Below are 18567 nucleotides of genomic sequence, written 5' to 3' on the forward strand. Positions count from 1 at the left end.
CCCAAATTATAATATTCATTACCCACAGGACACCCAAAAGACACCCTCTTTGGGACCTGGTCGCACGAACACTCTCTCAAGGACACTCCTGAACCTGCATCCCATCCGTCCGATCCCGACAAAATACCGTGGATATGGAGCTCGCATAGGAATCATTCTGCGCGTGTTCGTGAGATAGACCGAGCCCAAAGATCCAATTTTGTCGACCATTGGAAGTCGGCGGCGGTCACGCCCTCTGACTCCCACTGATGGGAAGCTTCCGCGAGCTCACGTGTGGACCGCAGGGCCCAGCGCAGCCGCACCGGCGTCCCCTTTCACATGGAAGTGTTTATAAATCCCCCTCCCAGTTCCCAAGCATTGCCATCCAAACAACGAAGAGAGCAGAAATCTCACCGCCGCCTCAGCCATTTCTAAAGCTTGGTACAAGGAACGGTAATCCTCCAGGCAATCGAGTTGCGAGGACGCTGACAATGGGGAGCAGGAGAAGAGATGCTGAGGCGGAGCTCAACCTGCCGCCGGGATTCCGGTTCCACCCGACCGACGAGGAGCTCGTCGTTCATTACCTCTGCAAGAAGGTGGCCTGCCAGCGCCTGCCCGTGCCCATCATCGCCGAGGTCGATCTCTACAAATATGACCCATGGGATCTGCCAGGTATGGCACCCGTTCCAACCATATTCTGTTCTTATGTTTCATGATTCATATAGAGCTGTGTTGATATATGATTCTTGTTTGTGATATGAACAGAGAAGGCGTTGTTCGGGCTAAAAGAGTGGTATTTCTTCACCCCTCGTGATCGAAAGTACCCGAATGGCTCGAGGCCTAACAGGGCCGCCGGGAGGGGGTACTGGAAGGCCACCGGTGCTGATAAACCCGTGACCCCGAAGGGGAGCAGTAGGCCTCTCGGGATCAAGAAAGCCTTGGTGTTTTACTCTGGGAAGGCACCAAGAGGAGTGAAGACTGATTGGATCATGCATGAGTACAGGCTTGCCGACACGAACCGAGCAGCCAACAAGAAGGGAAGCCTAAGGGTATGTCATCGACAATCAGAGATCCATAAATTTTTTGTTTCTTGGCTTCTTTATGAATATAGATCTGATGAAAAGATTCATGAATTCATGCAGCTTGATGACTGGGTTCTTTGCCGGTTGTACAACAAGAAGAACACCTGGGAGAAGATGCAGCAACAAAAGGAGGCAGCATCGTTTGGAGAGACGATGGATTCTGTGGATGACACAGGATCGGACAGCTTCAGAACACCCGAATCGGACATAGATAACGATGTCATGTTCCCGGACTTTGACGATATGGCTCAGGTTGGAGCTCACCCACCTCAAGCTTTCAATGGAATGCAAGGAGTACGAGTCAACAATATAACTGGGTATCAGCCAGCAATAGAGCAGCGTCCAAAAGAGGAGAATGACTGGTTCACGGACCTGAATCTGGATGACTTCCACAGTACATGCATGGCTTTTGGATCAACACCTGCTCTCGATATGTCGGACCATGATTACTACTACTCAAACCTTCCACAGCTGAGATCAAACCAGAGTGACCTGCTACCCTTCTAAAGCTACGAATCCCAGCTGTATATAAGTGAAAATAGGCAGGAGGTGACAATCTAGTGGTAGAACTCTGTAGGATTCTTTTGTTTCCACCAATTTTATATAGGTAAATCCATTCATAAACAAGGGACAGTCGCTGATGTACATATGATAATATTATTTTGTGGTAGACCTTCTGTTTGAATTAGTTTTACAAATTTTGAGCATTGTCTAGTGGTAGAATATCTTCGTTTCGATTACAGAAACTTGCCTCAGCAACAGGAAACATATTCCACACACACACACACACACAAAAAAAGAAAAGCAGCAGCAGGAATCAGAATAAGTTATAGATGGTGGGATAATCTTAAGTGACAGTGTATAGCACTGCGCACAAAAAGGTGGACAGTGAGAACTCAAAGGAGAATCAGCCGTGGCATGCGGTCATAGTTATTCGTTCAGAGAGACAGTTTATAGCATCTGCTTGGGATCTTTGTTTAGTGCGACACAACCAACAGTAGGAACAAAGAATATCTGTGGACATCCACAAGTCCAGGGTAGTATCGAGGAAACAAGCAACGTTGTGTCGATTTGACAAGAGTGACCCTCCAAATGTTAAGTTTTCTGGAAGAGGGGAAAGAAGTGGAAGCATAAGCGCATGCATAAGCAAGCACATCACCAGCGAAAGCAAAAAAAAAAAAGGAAAGCAGCAAAAAATACATGCAGACACAATGAACAGCATATGTTTTTTAATATTTTTAATGCATGAGCCATGCACGGTACATGTAAATTTAGGTGACAGCATGCAACAGATTTTTACAACTGTTGTTGTATTATAATGTAGTATAGAACATGGGTGGGATCCAAAGCAGAAAGCTACCATATGAAACTTTGGTTATTAGATACAGAAGTAAGTACAATTAAGTTCGAAAGAGACCTTGAGAACATATTATGGTTGTCAACTTAAGGTATAATGAGCGTTCAAAACTTAAAAGAATATAGAAGGAAATGAGGAAATTTCATTATTTCAAGTCACCTTTGCACCGGCAAGATTGTGATGCTTGGTAAAAATACAAGACAAATATAAATCAGAACAAAGTTGATATGTTAACTTTTCTTCCTGAAAGCAGAGAAAATTATGTATGTCCGACGAAAAGACAGTGATGTCAAGTTACTTGAACTTGAAAAAATCAACAAAGCTAACGGGCTAGGCTTGGCCCTCATTACTCCAAAAGACAGGGATGTCAAGTTTTTTGAAATTCAAAAAATCAACAAAGCTAACAGGCTGGGCTTGGCCCTCGTTACTCCAAACTTTGTCATCTAAAACTTCATTTAATACCAACACTGCATCATATTACATAGCCATAAATGTATAACAATCCTCGTATAATTTAGAAAAACCTATATCTACGGGTGGCAATCGGGTCGGGTGGGGTCAGATCATAAATGGATTGGGTCCGCTGCAGGTCGGATTAGAAAACATCAAAATTGAACTCGACCTGTTTATTAAACAGATCAAATTTTCAAATATGAACATGATCCATTTAATAAATAGGTCACCCGACCCAATCCGTTTAACCTGTTTATCAAACAGATAACCTGTTTAACCGTTCTGACCCAACCCATTTAACTTGTTTATCGATTAACCTGTTTATTAGATGAACAATCTGTTTAACCGACCTGACCCAACTCGTTTAACCTGTTTTTAAATAAGACAAACATCACAAACTGCCGGCATGTTTAATTCAAGACAAAATATACTATTTCAAGCTGGAAACACATTATCCCAAAAGGAGAACAAATGCTGCCCCTGTTTAACATATGATCACTTTAAATAATATAAAGTATGAGGAGAAAATCTGCCATTATTTGATGACAGGCTCTTTATCCATCTATATCATATAATGAAAGTTTATATTAACCACCAAAAAATTAAAATTAGTTAGAACATCAAGGAAAGAGGAAAAGGAGGCCCAGATTTAGTATTTCATCTATAACTAAATCAAAACGACAACAATTGATTGCCTATAGAAAAAGGCTGTCTCAGATTATTGTTGTTAGAAACAGTTGAATCAGCAAAAAGATATTCCAAAATCATCATAGCCTCCCTACACAAATCTTAAAACAAACCTCTACACATTTTGACAATCAGCATAAAAAACAGAAATCCAAAGAATACAAAACTAATGGGAGGGAAAAAATGAGAAAATATACCTTGGAAGGATTCAAGAAGCACGAAAAGAGGAAAACTTGAAAAATAGGAAAAATCTTAGATCTCGAGCGGCCAACCGCCTCAGCGACGGCCGTTGAGGAAGAAAGGGCACCGGCCACCGAAAGAGGAAAAAGAAAAAAAAAAATTCTAGATCTCGAGCAGCCAAGGCACCAAGCGACACAACCGCACAAGCCCTAGAGCGTCCGGAGGAGGAAACCAAGGATGGAAGCATTGAAGGGAGGGTGGAAGCACCGGAGGGGTGGAAGCACCCGCCGGCGACCACCGAAGGAGTGGAGCTATGGAGGACTGAAGGAGGAAATCCTAGAGCATCAAGAGTCCAGAACGAGATGGGATGGAAAAATGGAATGGAACCGAAGTGGCGAATACACCGGAGGAAACCGAGGGAGGGTGGAAGCACCGAAAAAGGTGGAAGCATCTGCCGGCGATCACCGAAGTGGAGCTGTGGACGATTGAAGGAGAAAATCCTAGAGCATCGAGTCGAGAACGAGATAGGATAGAAAAATGGAATGGGACCGAAGTGGCGAACAGCGGAACCCCTAAAGCCCCTAAAGGATTCAGCTGTCATGGGTTAAACGGGTTTATAGCTACAACCCGATCCGATCTGATCCAACCCATTGATTAAATGAGTTAAATGGGTCAACTGTCTGAAATCTAAACATGACCCGATTATTAAACAGGTTAAACAGGTCAAACCATTTACAACCCAAACCCGTTTAATCCAAACCCAAACCTGTTTAAGACAGGTTGAATGCGGATCGGATTGGTAGGTCGGGTCGATTTTGGCCACCCCTACCTATATCGAGTATAAAGTTGATTGATTTACCAATATGCAAGTCATACTTACTCCATTGGCCATTAGATACCTATCCGTGATCGATCAATGTGAATAGGACAGTGGTAGAATGAACACATAGTATTCGCGACGAGGATCAGGATGAGCTATATTGGGTACATATGATATAGTCTTTAAACAAGTTACTCCCTGAAATCTCCGAAAGAAATGCTGCAATCAAGATTGAACCACATATCAAGAGTCACAAAGTTCAAAAATCATTGCAGAAGAGCCCATAATTGAGGATTAAACACATGGAGAACCTACCATGGGGAATCCATCATCCAAAGATGCTGCAATTGAAGATTTATTGATTGAAAATGCTGCGGATAATAATCTATCAGGTATCCTGAGCATATAAGATCACATCAATGAAGATCTACACGAAGAGAATGCATGGCGAGATCGAGTCATAGTCCTAAGAGCAATAATGGAGATAGAGCAATATGAAGATCTATTCCTCAATGGTTTGCCAGATACATCAAGGACCATGATTGAAACAATGATTCACAACTTGCTAGTCATCAATCAAAGAGCCTCTTATCACATAATAGCATGAAAGTCATATATAGGCTTCCATCATCAAACATTGAAGATCTAATGGTGGATCAAGCTTCAGACTGACCTCAGGAATATCTTGAGGACAAGATCTGAGCAGCAGAAGCATATGATGTGAGAGCATCCTTTGGATCCAGGGTAGTCAACAAAAGTCCAACACTCCAAACTTTTCTAGTTTATTTAGTTTAGAGATCGTTTGGATCTGAATTAAGTGTTTTATTAGTTGATGGGTTTTCAATAGGAAAGTAACTAGGAGTTACTGTTCAGTTTACTATAGCATGAACAATGCATGCTGCAGTAACCATGATACTTTAGGAGTCCTAGTAAGAGTCAAATAAGTTGGTAGTTACGAGATTGCAAAGGGATTTTTCTTTCTATGTAAAAAGTCCTAGATGACTCAAATTAGGGGAATTTGTAGAGTCAGTCTATAAAGAGTCCAAAAAGGCTATTGAGAAATATGGTACGCCAAGTTTTATGAAGGAATCGAGAAACACTTTTTGGCCAAGGATCGGCCACCTCCTCTTCTCTCTCCCTCTCTCATGCTTCTCTCCTATCTTTCTTATTATTCTCTCTTCTTCCTCTTCTATACCTGCTTTATTATTCTTTGCTCTGTTTATTGTTGACTGTTCATGTTGTTTTATATCAGATTTCTGTCAACAAATTCTGCAACTCCATATTATGATTTATTTGATTAACATATCAATCTGTTTATTCTAAAATTTATATTGATTCCTCTCTTGGTGTTTTGCTGCATCTGTAATTTCTGTGTTAAATATTAACTATATTTTGTTTTAAAATCCATAGAAGACCTTTCAATTAAGCCGTAAAATTTTTGTGTTCTTTTTTTCCTACCAGCTCTTCACTCAAAAACATTAGACAGTTTTTTTTTTTTTTTCTGCACTACCATTTGCTGATAAATTCAGTTCTATCTCTATAATCCTCTCATGCAGCACAGGCCAACCCTGAGTGGTCCTGCATCAATAAGGTTCCAACCGTATTCCATATCCTGGTAAAGAAAATCCAAAATCAGGTCTGAACATTCATTCAGCAATGTACTATATATATATATATATATATATCTGTGTGTGTGCGCGTGCATGCGCGCGCAGAGAGAGAGAGAGAGACATGAGATGGACACTAGGCTTAAGTCAACTAGATTTGACTCCACATCCAATCAGGTTCTCTGCCATCCAAATCGCATGGATCTCTATGCAATAAACCAAAAGGTTAACCACTTTTCCATCTATTTCGGTTTGAAATAAAAATGCCATTAATGTAGATGGGATAGAAGCCCATGCGCCATTAATGTGGATGGCACGGAAGTCATGTGTGCCAAGGGTTGGGAGGTTGAGTTAGTATTTATTCTAGAATAGTTTTGTTTATCCTGCGAAGTATGCATTTATATTAGAACATTTCTATTTATTCTGGACTCATTTGTATTTATTCTAAAAATGTCCATGTTTATTTTGAAGAGATTTATGTTTATCCCATCCAAAATTTGTGTTTATCTTCCATTATTACTGTTTATTGAGGAAGAGACATAAAGTTACCTATACTATCCTCATTAATGGTCCTAGCCAATAAACAACAACAATGAAGGACAAACACAAATTTCAGATAGAATAAACACGAACTCCTTCATAAGCATGAACCTTTTTAGAATAAACACATATAAGTCCAAAATAAATAAAAATAGAATAAATAGAAATACTTCAGAATAAATGCAAACTTTGCAAGATAAATAAGAACCCTCTAAAATAAACACAAATGGATGGGCTTTTGTCCCATTCGCATTAATGGCATGTGGGCTTCCATTCCATCTGTATTAATGGCCTTTTTTTTTAATGCATGGAGATCGGTGTGGATTGGACAGATCAGATGGTAGGGAACCTAACTGGATTTGGCTCCAAATCTAGTCAATCTGAACCTAGTCTATCTCTCTATAGCAAGGACTTTGTGACACTTCAGTCTGCAGTATGTAATCTGCCATTGGCCTAATCTACATGGCCATTCAAAGTGAGTTGTGATATAGCCTCTAACAACCATCTAAAGGCACAATCACATATTGTCTAACTGTGGGACATAACTCATCAATTTTCATCCTTCTTTTTCCTTAAATCGCTATCCTGTTCATATCCATGTACGTTTACATCAGATATAGATTTGCTCATCTGATTTGCATCCATATTTTTCTCGACCAAATATATATTTTCATTCCAATATTGTTTCACATAAATTTCTGTATCTACATTCATCAACAAAGGCAGTTATGTATATGACTATGCATGTACCCAACCTTTATTTACCATGCTGCACTCCCACCGATAAGAGACCGAAAACAATAGAATATACCTTCCAGCTGCAGATTTTATAGAGAATCATCAGGATAAACTAGAATATCATCTCTCATCATGCTGCAGATTTTCCAACTATTAACATCTGAAACTCGTAATTTGACTCACCATTTCTGTCTGGCAAATGGCTGATGAGAACATAATGAATAATAAGCAAAGGAGTCACTGGACCTCCCTATCCTAAAGGACAACTTGGACTTAGAAGACTGATTGGTTTCCATTAACAAACACCAAGAATTTCAAGATGGCAAGACAATTGCCAAACCAGAAACACCAAAGAAGATGGATTCTAGTAACCTCAGGGAACCTAGAGAAAGGCAAGATTTTCCATTCAGAAAGGCAGCAAATTGCCCATCAATGTCCACTCCAGCTACAACATCCAATTTAAAAAGATTTAAGGAAAGTGAAATGGCCTCTGTATCAGCTTATGGTCATCAATAATATACCAGCTTTATTTCAGGTGAAATCCTCCAACCACATCAAAAGAAGACAACTCTGGCAAGCATCTTGTAGAATAATGAGGCACCCTTTGTTTCAGGTAGAAAGAATCATATTTGGTGTCATAATCATAAATCAAGCACCTAGATGAACTTTCTAGCCTCTGTTTTGACAGTTTTGTCTGTCCATTAGTTAGAATATGAAATTCCACTGCACTATTGCAACTGAGTTTCCATCATTACCCATATTTTGTGCAGTAAGGAATAAACTTCATGTATGGGTCAGAACATTAACCATGGGACTTCATGATATCAATACATTCTTTTAAGTCAAATCCGCAGATAAGAACATCAGCTGCCTCTGCAATATGAATTGTGCCATACTCAAAATCTAACTTCCAAATCAAACATAGAATTAACAATCAATGTGCACTAAATAAACTGAAAAGAAATCCATGCCTCAGGTCCATGATGAGTGCTTGGAAATAGATAATGAAAATCATGATTCCACACAATTCATTCATCCTCTGCAAGCATGATGGTAAATCTAACTAATAGTCTTCAATACATCCCTCAGACTCAACCAATAATATACTGTGCTAAGAAGACCAACACTCACATTCCTACTGACTTATCCAGCTAAGCCCATGGCATGAATTACCTGTATAATTTAATATCTCATGAGGTTGTTGATGTACCTAACCTTGTAACTCTATAAGGAAACCATCCTGCGACAGTCATTGTAAAACACTTCAATGATGAATGTGCAAAATCACCAAAATTTCCATCAGTGTACTCATGATTATTCCCATGAAAACCAATCACAGCCATAGAATGCCTTCTGAGCAGCCTCAAACATTCAGGCACTCGATTCTGGCACTCGATTCTTAATCATTAGTGACTTATATATAAGTCCTTATGCAAAAGATAATGAAAACCTCCAATTTCTTTAAACCAAATCATAAACCTAAAAATATTCTAGAATATGTATCTTTGCATCATTTGGTCTCTCACTAGAACAAGCCACTGACTGTCCATCTAGATTTCAAAAAGCTTGAATTGCAATGCTGCTTCCAAAAAGTTTGGTTGCTGCATGACATTTCAAGATCATCTATTAAATGCCAGGCCAGTTTCCTTTTTTTCCAATTAAACAGACTGAGTTCTCTACACTGAATAACTATTTCCATGAATATGCAAAATTCCAGTAAGGTTTGCAATAGAAACCACCAAAGTCATGAATATATATATATAGAGCAAGAGACACATTTATATGCCAGATAAAACAACATAATCAGCATTTGGAAATCTAAGGTATTGCTTCAAATTTAAGTAGAGTTTCCCTTGGCACAGGACTCCCATAACCTCCCAAAGGGGTTCTCTACAGTCCCCATTTGGTTACTAGTTTATCCATGCACAGAGAGGAACTTCCATCTTTAAGAATCAATTGGGCTGGAACTAATAAGGATTTAGCATTTGTAAGTAAACTATGTAGAGAACAAAATTTATAGAATACCTGACAAGTTAGGTAGCTCACTCCAAGTACATGATCAAACTCAAGTCTACAACATATAGTTATGGGTAGGCCTTCACGAACTTTATCGGACACATCTACCAGCGGTGACAAGAACAGAGATTATAGCCTACACCAGTTCGCCTTGCTTCTTGCAAAAGGAAGGATTCAGTAGAAAAAAGTGGACGTTTTCCTTGCCTCTGCTATCTTAAGCTGTGAAACATCCTTCTTGGGTTTTAAAGTGACCTCTTTCCCAATGAGTCATGTAACACAGATGTGGGCATGAGCATAATGATTTACAGTTTTTAGCAGATGCTATGGCCCTATCTGATAAAAAATTGCAACTTTCATAACGACATTACCTCACACTAAAGTCTGGCCATGACCTTTTCATGAGAAAATCGTAGAAAAATTTCACGAAATTGGATACTATTTGTTGCCACGAACACGGCAAATTCAAAAATCAATCATGATATTGGAGCCCTTAGAAACATGTTTGCATCCAAATCCAGCTTTTGGATATTGCATTGCTGTAATCAAATGGGAGAAAGAGAAAGTAAAACGTTTGGGTTTCTGTGGATTTAGAAAAGGTGCTAATGTGGTGGAGTTGAAGGGTTGGGATCTAGGATGAAAGAGAAGCAAGGTTTTGTGTGGAAAATGCTGCTAAAACCTAAATTCAAGAGACTACAATTAATCTTTCTGAACCTTTATACAATTAAGAGGGCTCAGAATCTTCTAATTAAAATCCTCAGTTAGAAATGGTCGATGCTTGGCTCTTAAAGGTTCTACCATCCTTTTTTTTCCAAGCATCTAAAGAAGCAGAAAACATGCTGATGCTCATATTGAAACAGGAGAAAATGGAGTGGGAGGGCTTTACAGTATTCTTAGCTATAAATTTATAGGGCATTACAGTATTTTAAGATATAAATTTAAGGAAAGGCGCATCCTATAGGGAGCATGCAACATTAGTTGTAAGGCATGCAGAGCGACAATATATATGTCCATGTACCCACAGTTAACATAACAATCCAATATATATATATATATATATATATATATATATAAAACAACCATTAGCAAGACATAAAAGGAGCATTCATATGTAGAACTTTTGATGAATAACAATGCATGCGCCATTCATTGGAAACATGTATAACTAAAGATTGAATAAACTTACCAGGATACATAGAGGTTCAGGACCTGATAGAGGGTTGTACAATGGTTGATTTTCTTAACAGTAGAGTGACCTTGTAGAGTGAAGGATACTCATTTGCAACAAAAACAAATATTCTCAGCTACCAAAAGAAGAGAATCCCTGGTCTCTTGTAACACTTATTGCTCCAGGTTGTTTTAGAAACTGTCTCCAAGAGGCACCCCTCGGTTTCTTGTCCAAGGGGTCCCGTGTTACCCTTTTTCTTTCCAAATCCATCACTATAGACTGTTCGGCAACTTCTTTGCCAGAAAGCCATGCTTGGATCATCTCCTCAGTCTTTGGCTCAGGAAGAAAACCTTTCATCTTCATCTCCTCATAATACCTCGAAGCCTCTTCTAGCTTTCCATTTAGAAACAGACCATGTATCAAGACAATATATGCACTTCTATCCGGACTCAATCCATTCTCAATCATCTCATTCCACAGCCTATAGACGCTCTCATCCTGCCTCCACCGGCACAATTTCCTGATCAGCATAATATATGTTTCAATCTCTGGGCTGCAACCCTTTTCCTTCATTCCATTCAACAGCTCAAACACCTCATCTACACTCCTCGCCACATCAAAGAATGCATGATAGGTCCTTATAGAAGGAGTGAGACCCCTCTGCAACATCTCATCGAACACTTGCCTTGCATCATCAACCTGATGTGCCTTACATAGCGGCCTAATGAGAGAATTAAAAGTCACAGCATTTGGAGCGACGCCCTTCTCCTCCATTTTCTTCACAAGACCCTTGGCATCCTCCATGCACTTGGCTTTGGCCAGGGCATACACGACCGCATTATAAACCTTTATATCAGGCTCAATTCCAACCTCCCTCATCTCATTATACAACTTCAGGACATCAGTAAGATTGCTGGCTTTCGATTTGCAAGAGATCATATTCCCATACGACACAACATCCTTGGGGATGCCTCTGTTTCCCATGTCCCTCCAAAACCTCTTAGCCTCCCGGAGATAAACCATAATATTGCACCACCCATTGAGAACAATGTTGAAGCTCTTCGCCTCGAAGGGGAATGCGGACTCGTTGCAGAGGAGCAGGTGCTCGGCGTCTTCCACATTCTTGTACCTACAGAGCGCACTGAGGAGGCCATGAAAGTCGTCAATTCCGGGTGCGAATCCAAACTTCTTGAACGCATAGAAGGTATTGATCGCCCTCCCGACATCGTGGACGGCGCAATACCTCCTGATCAAGATTAGGAGGGTCTGGGGGGTGACGAGAGAAGGGCCGGGCCTTGAAGGCGTCCCTCCCTTCATCTCATGGACGAGGGTCCACGCGGTGTCGAACCGCCGCATCTTTCCGAGGATAGCGATCATGGAGTTGTACTCGCGGGCGGAGTGGGCATAGCCCGGCTGCTTGCCGGCCCACAGGAAGAAAGTGAAGGCGGGGCCCCAGTCGTTGCGGAGGCGGGAGAGGACCTCCACCACCAGTTCGTGGGAGGAACGCACGTTGCACTGCTCCAGCCTCTTCCTGGCCTCTGCGCTGTTCCCGCCAAAATCCCTGAGACAGGCTACGACCGTCTCCACATCTCGGAGCATCTCACCATCCAATTTACGAGCAGATTCAGCCGCTCCAAGATTATCGTCATGGTCATCCTTTTCGCTAAGATCATCATTCGCAGGATAAGTGATTTGGGTGTTGGGTTGAGGGCTTGTGGAGAAGAAATTGGACGGGGTTGCCACAAGAGAGTTGTTGATGGGAAGGTATTGCTTGAGAAGGAGGAGGGGGGGTTTGGGAGATTGAGAAGTATGGGGGGGAATACTGTTGGATGGAGGGGGAAGATGGGATTGAGGGAAGAGGGAGGAGGAGGAGGCAGGAAGGAGAGGAGTCCATGACCTAAGGCTTTTCCTCCACATGGTAACTGCTACAACAAGCTATTGCCGATAGATTGATAGATTATGAAGTAATTATAGTTTCGGGAGGCATACCTCTGGGGAAACGAGAAGATCGAAAGAAGAAAGTGGCGAAATCCACGGTGCGAGCTTCGGGAATGACTGGGAGCGGAGAAAGAACGACGGAGAACCGGAAGGTATAGAGAATCTAGAGCGGGTCCCCAAATGGAAACGGGTCGGGTCCAGTAGGGTTCGGGTCTGGATAGCACGACCCGAACCGCCAGTAGGTTACCAATCTCAGGAAACAAATCCACTCACGGATCCGACCCAGATCCAACCTGGCTAAGCAGGGCACAGTGGGTCGCGGGGACCGAAGAGAGAGAAAAGGAGGAGGTGGAGGAGGAGTAGGAGAGAGAGGAAGAGAAACAGAAAAAGAAAGAGAGGCGGTCATCCAGAGAAAAAAGGTTCGAAATTTTAGCCCCGGAGGCTTTCTAACGCAGTGCCCGAAGAGACTCAGAGGACAAGGCTAGCAAAATACAATCTTGATTTATCTCTAACAAATTTTGATTCGGATTAAATAAATTTAGATAGTAAATGGATCGGTACATTCAATTTATTTTTTAAAAAATCGAATTCAATTTATGCACTTTTAATTTATTTAACTCATTTAATCTATTTATTATATAGAGCTGATCAGATATATGTTTAATTGCTTATCATTTCAATTTAAAAGCCAAAATACTGTTGGTTGCTGCCCATTTAAAGTTTCAACCACAAAATCAAATCTGATGCACGTCGCTTTATGATCGCTTCATTAATTATCACCCACATGATCCCATATGGTGTCCACAAACCATTCCACTGATAATAAAATAAATTAGAACCTCAGACTGCTTTTAGAAGAAGAGGAGGAGAAGAGACAAATAACTATAGGGAGAAGACTCGAATGGGAGTCGGGGAATCCTCGGTCACTTTTATCTGAAAACTCTCTTTTCTTTCTTGGTTTGCTTCACGTTATGTTTTGTACAATGATTAAAAATTTTAAATAAATTAAATAGATCGGATCAGATAACTTATTTATTAAATATGGTATGTTCAAATTTTAAAATTTGATTTATTTAATAAATAAGTCAGGCTCAGATTTAGATTTTTTTGATCTAATCTATATCTAACTTAATCCATTTATGATCTGATCCAACTTAATTGTCACCTCTACTCCAAAATAGCAATTAACTACTATCCGAGTTGGTTTATATAGATAGTACTTTGCACCCTATGTTGGTGGATATCCGGATATCTAGGAGATGATACCTACTTTGTTAGCTTTTAACTTACCCACTGCTATGCTTGTCATTTTGGATTGGTGCTTTAGAGATCTAGTGCTTCGGTGCCTTTCATCTTCGAAATGTTGTGTATTGTGACGCTAATGCTTGTGTCTATACCAGAGAATGAGATTGGATCATTAGAACCAGGAATATATATATTTTATAGGAAAGTACCGACAATAATGATGTCATAAAATCCCTTTATTCGTTTAGTCTAATTTGAAAAAGATCGGATCAGACCAATGGATCCAATAGGTTGGTTTAGAAACTTAGAGGGCTAGATCTGGTTGGTGATTGGAGTTGTCTCGGAGCTGCCACTAATGGGAATGAGAAATTAAAGTTTTCTACTGCTTAAGTACTATAATAACGCTAATATGAAGTAATTCTACTTAAGAAAGGATACCTTTAGGGAAAAAGGGGAAGTGTGGAGGAAATAACATGCCTTTTTACTCTTAGTAGAAATATCATGTCCCTTTAAAACACATAAGAAACAGAATATGAAATAGAGATAAGATTGAGATGTCCACATGATCCATGAGGACTGGCCTCACTACAATATTTAAGTAGGATAATTGTTCTTTTAGCATTATAGGCCAGAATGCTGGTTACAAAATCACTATTGAATCCATAAGCGCCGAAAGCTTTTCAATGCAGGTGATTGTGGAGATTGAGATGACACAACTTCAATGGCACTACCAAGTGGCCATGCTGCATTCACATAGGAATCACCATACTCCACCTTTGTAACCAATGTGATCTCTTGTGTTGGCTTCAACCCTATTATTAGACAACTAGTAAGGAAGAATAATAGAATATCTCAAATTTCTAACTGGCATGGCAATAGCCTTATCATGGTTACTTACCAAAACCATCCACGAGCAATGTGTATTCATAGACAAGGTCCATGCATATGTATGGCAAGTTATCCTCCGTGACATTAGGATAGGTGACATTAGCTTCCTCAAGACTCGATTTGCAAGCAATTTTTGCGGCTTTCTTAAAGTCTGAAGGTCTAACCAGAGCATTTGGCGTCTCGGAGTCTATAAATCCAACCTGTGTGTAAGTCGATATGCAAGAGTTAGTTAACTAGGCTATCATGGATAAGAGAAATACTCAAAGTTTAACCTCAGCAGCTGTGTAATAGAAACTAGATGCCACATATAGGTTCTTCTGCCCATCTCCACCTCCACCACTCCACACGCCACCAAATGTGCAGTCTTGGTATGTACATATTTCATTTATTTTTAGAGCTTTTATTGCTTCGACCCTACATTTGGAGTAGCTAGACCCTGAAGGTGAAGCTGAAGCATTGTAGACCTTCCCACTATACTTATAGGAACCTGAAAGAGAAAGCTATCATAAGTCCTTAACATGTCAAGGAACATATTAGAAGGCATAATAGAATTAAATTATTCAAGCCAATTGAAAATGTATATAATATTTTTGTTGGAAATATAGCATTTTGTGAAGCAAGGGAGTAAAGCATATTTTTCAGCAAAACATAAAATCAGCTGTTGAGAATTTAACTTAAAGACTATAAAATCCTTTTATGACACTTGCAAAACATGGAATGATATTAGCCTTACCACCTATCATAAAATCTCAATAAAGTTTTATTTACTAGTTGATTTGTTAATCTATATTTTTTTTTTGAGTAAAAGGAGAGTAATGGTTGACCCAATTACTTAACTGAATTTTATTCAGATAACTGAAGAAGAATTTAAATAGAAGTGATTAAATGCCAGTGAGGAGAGGTTAAAATACAAGGAGAATAAATAGCAAAAGATAGAGCCCTTCAACCAGGCATAAAACCAACCAAAGGAGGACTTAAAACCTTCCTATGGTAAAGGAGACAAGATAATCAGATACAAGGATGAGAGACTCAGAGAGTTGTATCTACTCATTTGAACCCGCAACAACTAAACGATCCTATAATAATCACCATACTACCATATCTCCATCATAGTCTCCCACAAATATATCCAGAAAAGAAAGAATGAGAACCAAGGCAAAGAATTCAAAATTCCTCATAAAGGCACATCAAAAGCAAGAGCCGTGGTAACGATGCCATGAGCAATAACCACAAAAGGTTTGAGTTTGTCCCACAGCAAGCAGAAACCAAATAAAGCATCACATTTATAGATAAGAAACTAGTCATTAAGAAGATGAAGTATTTTAAAGATTCCTAAATAAGGATCAGAGAATTGATGAAGGAATACTTTGCTATTCCTTTCCCTCTAACAGCACCAGATTATAGCTACTATTAATATAAAGCCACCTTGCTGCACACTTTTGGAGAAGGAGCAACATTTTCATGTAGTACAGAGGTCCCAAATTAAGGCTTCCATTTGGAGGAGTAACCAAGAGCTTATCACAGAGCACGACCCAAATAGAGGTAGCAAAGGGACATGAGATAAAAAGGTGAGAAACAGATTCAACTGAATGATCACAGAGCAGATAGCCAACTAAGGAGAAACCCATTTTCTTTTCTAGAACCTCTCTACTATTCAACTTATTGAGCAAGCCAAGCCAAAAACAACATTTAACTTTACATGGGGTGTTAATCTTCTAAAGAAAATAGGCTACCTCCCATTTAACCCCTCTAAAAGTTTTAAAATGGTAAAGAGATGCAATAGAAAAGTCCCTTGAGGATGAGAGTCACCACTATATTCTATTAGGGTTAGAATATGGATGTAACCTTTCAAGTGCATTCAGAAGAATGAGTAACTCAGTTTTTGCAGCCTAAGAAGGATTAGAACGAAGCTTGAAGTTCTAGGAATTAGTTACGGAAGAGAAAAAATTGGCTACGACAACAAATTTCAAATGGCAAGCATGAAAGAGGTTTGGAAGAGATTCATAAAGAAAAGTATTAAGGATTCAGGTATCCTTCCAAAATAGTACATTAAGATCATTACCAACCAAAAATCTAATTCGATTCCAAAAGGATGGGAGGCTTTTAATAACCTCCTTCCAAACACTAGAGCTTTGTTGCTCAAGCTTCCAGCATGTATAAAGTTTTACTTTTTTAAGATAAAAGGATCGAACATTTTTCTTCCAGGGGCTAAAATCATGATTTAGTAACCTCCAGCCCCATTTTGCAAGCAAGCCCTGATTAAAGGATTTTAGATCTTTGACACCCAAGCTATCTTCAGCTTTATTGATACAAACTTTAAATCAACTGACTTTATAAGATAGGCCATTAGCAATTTCATTCTCCTTCCAAAGAAAAGACCTATGGATATATGTTAGACGTATGTTCTAGAAGCCAATTATTAGCTGATATATTGTTTATTCTATGACATAAATTTATACTATAAACTGTTAATTTAATCAATAAAGAGAAATTTTTTTTTCATTCAAATATTATGTATCCTTGTACCATCTTTGGAATTGATGTTACGATATATATTCTCAAAGTATTGAGAATTAAAAGTATGGATGATCGATTTTTAAATTACTTTCGATCATAAGATAGTTATGAAGACGGTGATCGATCCAGATAGATCGATGCATAATTCACTTTCTTCAGGATAGATGAGTTTTTAATCTAGGATGTAGAGATACTGAGTGATAAGTACGGATAATTGTTAGAGAACAACTAATACTAAGCATGTCCATACAAGAGATCACATGAATTTTTATCCAATCGTCAATAAACATCTCGATACTATAGTTGTGTAACTGATCTTTTGACCTGCGGTGTCACAGTTGCTTACAGTAAGACTGCTATAGTTTGACTATGCATAAATATTGATTTGATTATGTATTTTTGTAGTGGATGTTGGCTTCAGTTGGTTGAACTATGGAAGCAACATATATATCTAGATGGGATCTATCAATCTTGATAGAGAAGAGCAGTTCTATGAGATTTGAGAAGCTAAATCCATAAGTCAATAGCCATAGCAGTGTGATTAATAGAAAAATTTTTTTATTTGGAATCACTATTAGATTTGAGTTGATCGAATCTATCATATGACTAATGATGAGGCTTGACAATTTATCCATGACCTGCCATCTAGTCGAAACTTACGATAGAGGAACTGTATCATAGATTAACTGCACCTAGAGGTTCTATTTCGGTTCTGCTGGATTGCCACTACATATTGCTAGATGTCATTGATAAATTGTGAGAGCTTAATAAGATCATTCTAGATCAATTATCCTTATCGAGTTAGAGTAAAATTGTTCTGACTCACTAAAAGAAATTTTAGTGATATCAATGATAGAGATCATAGTATATCTTACTACTAGACAAAATTAAATCTATGGATCACACATAAAGGAAGAAGATCTGGATTAGTTATAATTAGACTTATAAAGTATCAATTAATATGGATTCAGAGAAATTCTATTGAGTTAATATTAATCTTGCTGGCAGCTGAGTGAATCCAATTTCTCTTATAGTTGGTTTGCTTTTATGATAAGCTTTAATCAATTCCTATATTTGATTTGAACCTAATTGAATTTGATTCAATGGACTCTAATAGTTAGATGCTTAATTTATAGCTTAGATTAAATTAAGAAAAAAAATTTTAACTTTATTTATCAAAAATTCTTGAAGAGAATTTATGAAACTATGTGGGCTGATTTGAGACTTTTAATTGGATCTCGTATAACGGGATGCCTAGCATGTTGTGATCCAGGTGGTGTGCCCAAGGCCCAGGGGACCAAGGCTAAGGCCAAGGTCCATCATTCATGAGGGCTTCATGGAGGCTCTAGGGCTAG

General features: G+C 39.1%; 3 protein-coding genes across 7 annotated transcripts in view; 1 reads left to right on the plus strand and 2 right to left on the minus strand.

The window, feature by feature from the left end:
• The first annotated feature begins 382 nt into the window (after positions 1 to 382).
• LOC105046069 (NAC domain-containing protein 68) lies at positions 383 to 1754 on the plus strand. The gene is given in 3 exon segments (NM_001303575.1): positions 383 to 651; positions 745 to 1028; positions 1122 to 1754. Coding segments are annotated over 3 exon segments (912 nt in total). The 5' UTR covers positions 383 to 470; the 3' UTR covers positions 1569 to 1754.
• LOC105046070 (pentatricopeptide repeat-containing protein At5g15010, mitochondrial) lies at positions 1700 to 12844 on the minus strand. 2 transcript variants are annotated; one of them, XM_029264724.2, is made up of 2 exons: positions 10643 to 12843; positions 1700 to 2165 (listed from the first exon to the last, which is right to left on the minus strand). In XM_029264724.2, exon 1 carries the CDS (start codon positions 12539 to 12541, stop codon positions 10757 to 10759), a length of 1785 nt encoding a protein of 594 aa, XP_029120557.1. In that variant the 5' UTR covers positions 12542 to 12843; the 3' UTR covers positions 1700 to 2165; positions 10643 to 10756. The 2 variants fall into 2 exon arrangements, with proteins under 2 accessions (XP_029120557.1, XP_073114474.1); XM_073258373.1 differs by lacking the exon at positions 1700 to 2165 and adding an exon at positions 6027 to 6170 and having other exon boundaries at positions 10643 to 12844.
• Positions 12845 to 14250: 1406 nt separating this feature from the next.
• LOC105046067 (probable apyrase 2) overlaps positions 14251 to 18567 on the minus strand; it is a 29391-nt gene continuing 25074 nt past the window's right edge. For 3 of the 4 annotated variants that reach the window (XM_029264725.2, XM_029264726.2, XM_019850962.2), the window contains 3 exons: positions 14968 to 15182; positions 14706 to 14895; positions 14251 to 14619 (listed from right to left, as the gene is read on the minus strand). In XM_029264725.2, the coding sequence (XP_029120558.1) occupies positions 14459 to 14619; positions 14706 to 14895; positions 14968 to 15182 (566 nt within the window). In that variant the 3' untranslated portion in view covers positions 14251 to 14458. The remainder of the gene's footprint in view (positions 14620 to 14705; positions 14896 to 14967; positions 15183 to 18567) is intronic. The other variant, XM_019850961.3, reaches the window with a different exon arrangement.

This window comes from Elaeis guineensis, chromosome 5, assembly GCF_000442705.2.
Source record: "Elaeis guineensis isolate ETL-2024a chromosome 5, EG11, whole genome shotgun sequence".
Taxonomy (NCBI): domain Eukaryota; kingdom Viridiplantae; phylum Streptophyta; class Magnoliopsida; order Arecales; family Arecaceae; genus Elaeis; species Elaeis guineensis.